Raw genomic sequence first — 10,925 nt, forward strand, 5'->3', positions numbered from 1 at the left:
CTAAACAAGTATGTAGCGTCTTTCTTCGTGGTGGTCACGTGATATCACACCCATTTACGGGCGTGAGTGACATTACACCTCACTCTTTGTTTTGACTTAAATGACAACATAAAGGCTCGAGTCTGATTTCCACGGGTTGGAGGCAATCAAGTGCGCCCGCGTTGGGGTCGCGTAAAGTACCTATTTTGACTAATCAATTTACAAAGAAGCGATGAGTGTGGATTTGCCGGATTCGGCATTGAAGACAAGGGAGGAAGGTAATGGGAAAATGTGTAACGGAAAAGAATCTCCCCAAGCTTCTCTGCCTTCGGTCTACTCTGGATCGACTAAGTACCGAGCAATTAAAAACATCGAGGACAAGCTGATTCCTTATAGAAAGAGCGGAGGTATTTAATTTGGCGACACGATGGGTTTTTTGTAATCTTCGCACCCAATGTGAATGCTCTCCGTAATAAAACAATACCTTTAGATTTCAAGGTGAAGTTGCCTCCGATCAATGAGAAGCCCAAGACCTACGACGTGTCAACAAACCTAAGTATTAGAGATCTAAAGAGACAAAACGGTGACTTGCAGCTGCAGCTAATCGTTTTCAAGACACAGTCCAAAGTGATGAAAAATGTCCTACATCGCCACACGGTGGCAGTGAAGGAATACCAACGATTAGAAGGCAATATATGTGAGGTTGGTGCTACTAGACCTGTTTCGCACAGAAGTAGTTTTGAATCTCGAGTCTGGCCCTTCTTTCTGGTGTTTTGCATTTTATTCTCGTTTCTGCGTGGGTTTCCACCCGGCATTCCATTAAATATATATATGTTTGTGTGTATATACACACTTTAATTTCTGGATGTTGATTTGTGTATGGAATCGCGGGAGTGCTCCCCAAAAATGAAGATAAAGATGAAAATAAATAAATAAATTAAAAGTATATTTTGCCATTGATTTATACTTTTTGTCATTGAAAAACAAGGGAAAAAAAACAATGGTAATTTTTTCTTTGCCTTTCATAGGTGGAGTTTGACTTTTGACGCGGGGAGAAAAATGTTGATGACCCCGAAATGCAGTGTCAGCAAAAAAATTAACTTACAAGATATATGCTCGCATAGTAGCTTAGCCCATGCTCGTACATGCAGGCATATCGGCTGTGTGTGTGAGCGCATACATTTTTCTGTCTTAAGTGGAGAAGTAGACACCACATCTGTTATGACTGAATATTCCAGCCAGGAACATTTATAATAATACGTTGAAAATAAGCAAAGCAAATGACCGTCTCTAAAGTGCTAGTCACTTGATCTTTTTGAGAAATAATTTGGACCCCTTTTATTTTGTTTTGTTTATCTCACTCATTTTTGTTGTTTGTTTTATTGCTTTACAACTTTTATAGACAACACTTTACCAGCAAAGTCTTAATTTTAAATTCATATATTGAAAAGCCAATTATATGCAATGACATTTTAGGCCACCTGGGGGGGTATTTTATATATATATATACATAGCGCGGAAAACACAGACAAGGCTGAAAAAGCAGTTTCTGCTCCCGCACTCCTCCATGAAATAAACTGCTGTATTTTAAGCGAAAAGAACTATTGTGTCTGATAGAACAATATGTCTATATGCTGCCATAGGAGATTCATGGTGCATTAAATCCCCGAACTATTTTTAATTTGTCCATTTTACCCTGAAAAACCCTGTTTACAGACATCGCGCAACCACTTTTGTTTCCACCCAACCATAAAAAGAAGATAAGTAATTATATTTATTATTCAAAATTTCTGTCATTTTTAGCTTCGAATCATTAATTGATGTCTAATATTTCGTTTAAAAAACAAAACTTTAAAAAGTTATTTACTCTCATATTTTAAAGATTTAAACAAATTGCGTCACAATGAAATCATTGGTGTCTGCAAAACAGTCACGAATATCTACCTCATAACTATCACTTAATTGTATTTTTTTGTTAGTGTCGCATTTTCCCAATATTTTAGATGATAATCGATCCAAACAAAGAAAAAATGAATTTTGAAAAATTCCCTCCTGGTCAAATTTCTTTCCTCAGAAAATTTACATTTTAAGCTTTCCAATGATGTATCACACTTGCAAATCGGACAAATTTGAAATTTGGCCAATATGGGGGTCTCAGAGCGGAACTTCAAGTCACCTAAGTGTTTTCCGCCATACAGTATACTATTCCTGTTTAGAAGGGCCATCCCAACGACATTTGATTGACTGACCGTTGCTTTCCGTTAAAGCAAAGGCAAAAGGCGCAAAAGACAAAAGGCAAAGACAATGACAAGTGAAATAGAGAAGGCAAAGAAAAAAAATCCATTGTTTTTTCAGTTTGTTTTTTCAGTTTGTGTTTTTCGACGACAATAAGTCAATGACAAAAATTGCAGTTGTTTTTTTGGTTGGGTCCTTCATTGAAAAAAGGTGACAAAAATCGTCATTTTTTTTCTATTTGTGATTTTCCATGTCAAAAAGTAAAAGTCAATGACAAAATATACTTTTATATTTTCATTTATTTTTTATTTATCTTTATATTTATTCATTCACTTTTTAATTTTGTACTCCTGTGATTTGCGGAATTTCTATAGGATGACCTGCCAAAAAACAGGAACTTTTTAACAATCCAATAAAACCAAGAGTGATGGAAAAAATATTTTATTTATGCAATTGCAACCTTAAAAATGCCATTTAAGAACAAATGATGGAATTTTTAAAATTATTTTTTTTACAGTTATGTTCATTAAATAGTTTCCTCCTGTATACTGCATTCTTGAAATCTGCTGTTCACATTCCTCATTGATTCCTCATCTGAGCTTGTAAACAGTGAATTTCATCCTGGATTCACCATGGCTATTAAAATGGCACATTGATTACTTGCTTAAGGTCACTGTTTTGCAGTCCTGCCACTTGTCTGCCAATACGCAAAAATTCCCATTTTTTTCAACAGTGATCAACAGCAATTTCAGGAATACATTCATGCAGGAGAACACCATTTGAAGGATGTAATTTTTAAAATTAAAATTCTGTAATCGTTTCTTTAATGGCATGTTTTAAGGTTTCAATTACAATGAATAAAATATTTTTCTTCCGTCATCCTTGGTTTTATTTGATTGTTAAAAAGTTAGTAAAAGTAAAACGGCCCCATTTTTTGGGGTCACCCTGTATATGTTCATGAGGGTGAGCTTCGTGTTCGTCCTCCCAAATTTGGAAAGATCATTCTAAAGACTGCAGATCATGAATAGAACTTGAATGTTTGTGATGAGAGCAAGTGCTATCTGGTAGGGTACAATCTGGATGCAATTCAGAAACATACGTTATTGTTGACTTTAATACTAGCTCGTCTCTGCTGCTTTTTCGGAGAATGTGTCCACACAGGTTTTTTTTAAATTTTTGACATCACTGGAAGATTTAAGAGGGAAAATGCACATTTCATGGGAACATCTCAATACATCTTTTTCCTAGATACAAGAACAGCATCTCAACGAGGTTAAGGTTTTGCGAAAATTAATTGGCAAGACGCGAACCAGCTGTGACATGGTGGTGAGAAAACTACAGGCGGCAGAGAAGGAGTTGTTGGAGTCAAAAGACAAGATCCTACAGCTCGAATCGCAAATCTTTCATAATTCCACCATGTTGGAAAGGGAAGAGCTCAGCCAAAGGTTGGAAGAGGCAACCCAAGACCTGAAGGAGAAAAACAAACGCATTTGGGTATGTTTCGAAACAGCATGGCTCAAGAGGTAGAGTACTTGACGGAATGTTTGCAATCACATGGGTAAAGAAAAATGTATACATCTTGACTTGAGGTATTTATCATCTGGCTTTTCTCGGTAAATCAGAATCGCATCATTTTTTGGAAAAGGAAGCATATTTGCTGACTTAAACCATTCTGTTCAAGTTGGTGCAACCACTCTCTGAACAAGCAAGTTTTTCTGCAGTTTTACATATTCTCAATATGACTTATTTTTGTCTCCTCCCACCTCTATTGTTTCAGGCAAACACTGAAACTATGTGTTTATTTAATCACTGGGTATCAAATGTATTCATTCATTCAATAAGCACTGAAAAAAAAATCTCCAGAGCTGCGTGACCTCATGGAAGAGATAATGCTTCCAGTGATGGTAGAGCCAATACCAAATCAGGAGTTGCATCCTCCAAGTCTGCGTTCGAGACTGAGAACGTTGACATTGGAATGTAACGTGCCCCTGTTTAAGGCAACTGCAAAAACAACCATTGCTACTTTCCTTCACACACTTAAAGTGCCTGTGACACAAAAAAGCATGTTTATTTCATAATACAAGCGGTATTTTATGCTCCTGGATGAAATGGACCACTTGGATGTGAGCAGAAGCTATCGATATATTCAATTTTTTGAATTGCGCGCTACGAAAATGAGAGACTTCCTGCCAAAGTCTTGGATTGAGGAAGAAGGCGGATGTGACGTCTTAGGGAGACATCATCATCACAATACAGCCATACTATTGTATGCAAAAGGACTGCAGAGTCATCTGATTTTGCAGATTAATTTGTTTATTTTTTGCGTCACGCCAGCCCAATGTGCTGCAGGCTTTTCTTGCTACACCAGGGAGTTGTGTGAGCCTTTCTAGGTTTTCCAAAAGATCCTGTTCACTGTGCAAAACAAGTCCGACAATCAAGGTACCATTGGACTGATGAGGACGTGAGCTATGTGTTTTATATTATGTCAAATGCTGGGATCATGGCACATGTTTTAATAAGGAGGTGGCTTGCATTTTGTGGCTGACAATGCTCCCTGTCCACCAAGAAGGGGGGAGTGGCCGCCTCCCTTGGGCGACGACCCGTGGCATGACACACCATGGTTGCCAGCGATGTAGGCGGGAACGCCCGTGCTTGGGCAACCACACGCTCTCGTCTCCGGTTCTCAATTGTGTTGAGACTTCAATACCCCTCTTCGCGTGCCCGCCTATAGGGCGCTATCCTCTGCTTGGGCTCGGGCAGCCACACGCTCCGACGCCGGCCGGTTTGTCCACAGAGAATGCGCCATTTCTGGCGTTTATTCCCCTGCTGTGTCCCCGGTGACGAGCACTGCCTGCCTGCCAGGGGAGTGATGAGCCGAAACTTGTTGGCTGCCTGGGGCTGGCCGATCGGTTAAGGCAATCACCTCCTCTGCCGTGTGTGACATGAGTCGGGGTAGTTTTGTGAAATATTTCATGTTCGAAAGGTAAGGAAGAGACTTGGAAGAGCGGCTCAGTTCGGGTTAACATGCTAGCTCTTAGTCGCAGGGAAATGACAAAAGCCGTACTAACTCCCGTGGCATAAAATACTGTCCAGGAGGTTTGAGAAGTCGGCAGTTTTGACCATTATTCAGTAATGTAGCCCTGTTGTAATGAATAGATGCATTTTTAATATTTCATATTCCGCTGAGCACAAAGCTGTTATTTGTCATGACCATACAATTTATGGTCATTTTATCGGTGGCAGTGGTTAGCACGTCTGCCTCACAGTTCTGAGATCAAGGGTTCAATCCCGGGCTTCGGCCTTCCTGTGTGGAGTTTGCATATTCTCCCCGTGCCTGCGTGGGTTTCCTCCGGGAACTCCGGTTTCCTCCCACTTCCCAAAAACATGCATGGTAGGCTGATTGAACACTCTAAATCAGGGGTGGGCAAACCAGTCCTTCAGGGCCGCAGTGGGTACTGGTCATTGTTCCAACTGACCCAGCACAGATAGTATAACCAATGAGGTTTCAGCAGAAATGAGAAGCACCTGACTGCAATCAACTGATTGCACTTCTAAAACAGCTGATTGGTGAAGATGTGTCGTCTTAATGGGTTGCAACAAAAACCCGCACCCACTGCGGCCCTTTGTGGAATAGTTTGCCCACCCCTGCTCTAAATTGTCCGTAGGTAGGAGTGTGTGCGTGAATGGTTGTATGTCTCCTTTTGCCCTGCGACTGGCTGGCAACCAGTTCATGATGTCCCCTGCCTACTGCCCGTAGTTAGCTGGGATAGGCTCCAACGCCTCCGCGACCCTCGTGAGGGAAAAAGCGGCATGGAAAATAAATGGATGAATACAATTTATTTAGAAATTGGGGGAAACAACGTATACTAAGAATATTGGAGCAGAGAGATAATAACAATGATGACATTTTGTAGTCTGCTCTAGTTATCAGCCTCGTGTTTGTTGTCTCCGTAGTCTTGTTGTTTGTTGTCGCCTGTCGTCTTGTTATGAATCTTCCTCCTCCTCCAAATACAACTCAAACAGAAATGGCTATATGTCACATACTTCCTCTGGATCGACAATATCGTTAAAAAAATCCACACCTTAACCAGAAACGTTGAAAATTGCTTCCTCCTCCATTGGGCTCTGCTAAATCCTCTGAAATCGCTCATTCTCTGACGTCATCACCTAGATGGAGGCGCCAGAGCGCTATAATGACAGTAGGAGCTAAACGGCAGATTTAAAGACTCATTTTTTGTCATCTGCGCTTAGCCAAATTGTTGTATGTAGTTGAATCTTCTCAAAATATGATTTTAATTCCAATAATAATGCTATTTAGGATTTCTTTTAATCATTTCACAGGCACTTTATTGAGGCGTTGCAACACTTGGGATACAGTTGATTACAAACCCTACAAAGCATGTTTTTGTTCCCATCATTTTAAACAATAAAAACCCTATTGAAGATAGATTAACATTTATGCAAAGAACAAGTGTACGTATTACACTGAAAGGTGTACAGGAGGTGATTGTATTTAGTCACTTTCCATTAATTTTCTTTTTAAAAATAGGACTTGGAGAGGAGTAACAAGTTGCTTCAAAGCACACTCCATCGCCACATAGCAGCAGAGCAAAGGAAGCTGTCTAAAACAAATGATGTGTTCTACTGCCTGCAAACACGGGTTTATGAATTAACCAAAGAAATTCAAGTAAGTCGAAGCTGGTTCTGTTAATACGACGTTATAAATACATTTATTTTCCTATATTTAAGAAAACTACAACTGAGCCTAGCTTCTTTGGAATGTGCCACAGGCATAGACAAAAAGATATTGCTCGGCAGTTTTGTTTATTAATTTGATTCTAAAAAGTAAAAATGATTTGCAAGTTCTTGTATTGTTTTCATTTGTTTTACGCATGTCCCAACCTAAAATAGAATTGGTTCTTTTTAATATGTTGGTGTTATATTACAGGAACGAAAGGAAGAACTTGCAAACCACAATCTCCCTGCTCTCCGATTCCAACAATTGTTAAAGAAAAAAGGTACAGTAGCTTCAGAAATGTCCTATTATCTACTGGATATGAATGTTTTCTTACACTTCATTTTGATCCACAGAAACATGTAACAAGATGGTCCAGACTGATGAAATATTCTATACACCCATTGAGGATGACTTTTCAATCATGTCAGACTCTTTCAAGACTGATGATGAGCTGCAAAAGTGGCTGAGCTCAACGAGCACAGTATGTCATTCACATAAGTATCGTTTAGTTTAGGTTTAATTTTTGAAGAATGTTTTTTTTTTTTTTTTTTTTTTTTTTACTGGATTATGTGCTTTTTAACCCACAACAATTATGAGCTTGGCGTTTTCCAATAATTTGTGCAGAGAATAGTTTTGAGATTTAAATGCTGATGATTGCTGTTGAATGTTTTCCAGGATAATGTACAACGGGGGTCTTTAGCAGTTAAATACCTAAAGAAAAACATGCCGCGTAAGGAACGTTTTACAGGTAAACCACTAATCCCAACAATATTACACTTTTCTGCTAAGCATACAGTGGGGCAAATAAGTATTTAGTCAATCACCAATTGTGCAAGTTCTCCTACTTGAAAAGATTAGAGAGGCTTGTAATTGTCAACATGGGTAAACCTCAAACATGAGAGACAGAATGTGGGGAAAAAACAGAAAATCACATTGTTTGATTTTTAAAGAATTTATTTCCAAAATAGAGTGGACAATAACTATTTGGTCACCTACAAACAAGCAAGATTTCTGGCTGTCAAAGAGGTCTAACTTCTTCTAACGAGTCTCCACTCGTTACCTGTATTAATGGCACCTGTTTTAACTCATTATCGGTATAAAAGACACCTGTCCACAACTCAGCCAGTCACACTCCAAACTCCACTATGGCCAAGACCAAAGAGCTGTCGAAGGACACCAGAGACAAAATTGTAGACCTGCAGCAGGCTGGGAAGACTGAATCTGCAATCGGTAAAACGCTTGATGTAAAGAAATCAACTGTGGGAGCAATTATTAGAAAATGGAAGACATACAAGACCACTGATAATCTCCCTCGATTTGGGGCTCCATGCAAGATCTCACCCCATGGCGTCAAAATAACAAGAACGGTGAGCAAAAATCCCAGAACCACACAGGGGGACCCAGTGAATGACCTACAGAGAGCTGGGACCACAGTAACAAAGGCTACTATCAGTAACACAATGCGCCGCCAGGGACTCAAATCCTGCACTGCCAGATGTGTCCCCCTGCTGAAGCCAGTACACATCCAGGCCCGTCTGCGGTTCGCTAGAGAGCATTTGGATGATCCAGAAGAGGACTGGGAGAATGTGTTATGGTCAGATGAAACCAAAATAGAACTTTTTGGTAGAAACACAGGTTTTCGTGTTTGGAGGAGAAAGAATACTGAATTGCATCCGAAGAACACCATACCCACTGTGAAGCATGGGGGTGGAAACATCATGCTTTGGGGCTGTTTTGCTGCAAAGGGACTAGGACGACAAATATGTGTAAAGGAAAGAATGAATGGGGCCATGTATCGACAGATTTTGAGTGAAAATCTCCTTCCATCAGCAAGGGCATTGAAGATGAGACGTGGCTGGGTCTTTCAGCATGACAATGATCCCAAATACGCAGCCAGGGCAACAAAGGAGTGGCTTCGTAAGAACATTTCAAGGTCCTGGAGTGGCCTAGCCAGTCTCCAGATCTCAACCCCATAGAAAATCTGTGGAGGGAGTTGAAAGTCCGTGTTGCCCAACGACAGCCCCAAAACATTACTGCTCTAGAGGAGATCTGCATGGAGGAATGGGCCAAAATACCAGCAACAGTGTGTGAAAAGTTTGTGAAGAGTTTATTTTTGTATCTCTTTATACCCTATTGGCCCGAATATAAGACAGTGTTTTTTGCATTGAAATAAGACTGAAAAATTGGGGGTTGTCTTATGTACAGAAAATGTTTGGCCTCCGTTATTGCCAACAAAGGGTATATAACAAAGTTTTGAGATGAATTTTTGGTATAGACCAAATACTTATTTTCCACCATGATTTGCAATTTTAAAAATCAAACAATGTGATTTTCTGGATTTTTCCCCCATTCTTTCTCTCATGGTTGAGGTTTACCCATGTTGACAATTACAGGCCTCTCTAATATTTTCAAGTGGGAGAACTTGAACAATTAGTGGTTGACTAAACACTTATTTGCCCCAATGTAAATACAGATTTGTTTTAAAAGAAACCAAAACCCTGGGGTTTATTTTTGGAATGAATTTGTCATTCTACACAACAACAACAACAAAAAAATACCTTCAACAAATGTGTCGAAGACCCCTGCAAAAGTGATAGCCAAAGATGTCTGTTTTTTTCCAACTCAGAGGGCTTTCAGTCCCATCTGTACTAGTATGTACTGCAGGACTTGTATCTTAACTCTTCATCTCAGGGCTTTCATATGTACTTTGCGTTCTGACACTTTATGATTTAGAAATTAAGCACTGGGAAGTGTATAATACATAAACAGGCAAAATTATTATAAAAGGTGATTTTTGTAAGAGACAGGTTTTACTATGCGCCAAATATTTTGCTTTTGCTCCTTTTGTCCTTCAAATACTGTTTGAAATGACCCCCCTGAAAATCTCTTTCAGATTTTGAGAAAATTCCTTCTCACAAAATGGCGGGAGACTGTAGTGAAAGAAATGAGGTAACAGATGCTTTACATGAGTCTGGCCGAGAAGACCAGGGTGAGGATAGGACACTCAAGCAAAAATATCCAGGCACCTGTAAATTTGCTTACAATAATGTTACAATGCCACTTCAACAAAAAGAAACCAAACTCGCCAAAATTCGCAGTAAGTACGTTTTCACACCAGTGATTACAAATCTGCACTTGGGGAGACCAGCTCACAGTGGGTTGGACCAGATGTCACTTGATAGTCAGAGTCATAGACAAGAACCATCTTGGAAATCAATCATCTTTGAAGAAGATGACACATCACTATTTGACTCCCAAATAACCCAACCTTATCTGGGTACTTTTCCTTCGATGCGTATTGACAGTTTTGAGTCTACTGTGAGCTCACATTCGTTGAGTTGATATTTCTGTCTTGACCAGTGTTACGTCAGTAAGAAAGGAAAGTCACTATAGGCTCTCTTAAATTTAGGTAGTTTTATTATTCATTAAATTTGTGAGCATCCAAATAATTTTGACACTTAATTATGGTGCGCAAACCTTTGCATGCCACTGTATGCTTCAATGGGAGAGAAATGGGAACACAGTACCATGGAAAAGTTTTGTATGCCCAACTTTTTCATACCACTGTAAATCATTTGCTCATTATATTGTTTGTACAAATGTGCTTCTAAAGTAGAATAAAAATTCATACCATTTTACATTTTTTTGGCTTGATATCTGTGTCCTTAGAACCTGAAAGAAACAAATTTCAACCAAGATGGTGCCTGGCTCCGCAATATAAATGACCATTACAAACAATATTGAAGGCCAATGACCTTTTGTCTGTACTGTACACCTGCGGTAAAATCTTCTGACACGTCACAATTTAGACTTAGTTTCAAAACCTTTGGCCAAGGATGCATGTAACATTTCTACATTTTTAGTTGCCATTCTAATAATGGCAACTACAACTGATAAAATGTAATTGAAAACATTACCACTCCACAAGAGCTTTCTGAATGATGTGGGACCTCCATCTAACATTTTTGCGTCA

General features: G+C 39.4%; 1 protein-coding gene across 1 annotated transcript; it reads left to right on the top strand.

The window, feature by feature from the left end:
• The first annotated feature begins 50 nt into the window (after positions 1-50).
• LOC130917231 (lebercilin-like protein) lies at positions 51-10,766 on the top strand. Its single transcript, XM_057838416.1, has 8 exons — positions 51-386; positions 470-681; positions 3,463-3,708; positions 6,764-6,901; positions 7,163-7,232; positions 7,306-7,433; positions 7,628-7,700; positions 9,846-10,766. Exons 1-8 carry the CDS (start codon positions 212-214, stop codon positions 10,292-10,294), a joined length of 1,491 nt encoding a protein of 496 aa, XP_057694399.1. The 5' UTR covers positions 51-211; the 3' UTR covers positions 10,295-10,766.
• The last annotated feature ends 159 nt before the right edge of the window (positions 10,767-10,925 follow it).

The sequence above is a fragment of the Corythoichthys intestinalis genome, chromosome 6 (assembly GCF_030265065.1).
Source record: "Corythoichthys intestinalis isolate RoL2023-P3 chromosome 6, ASM3026506v1, whole genome shotgun sequence".
In the NCBI taxonomy this organism is placed as follows: Eukaryota; Metazoa; Chordata; class Actinopteri; order Syngnathiformes; family Syngnathidae; genus Corythoichthys; species Corythoichthys intestinalis.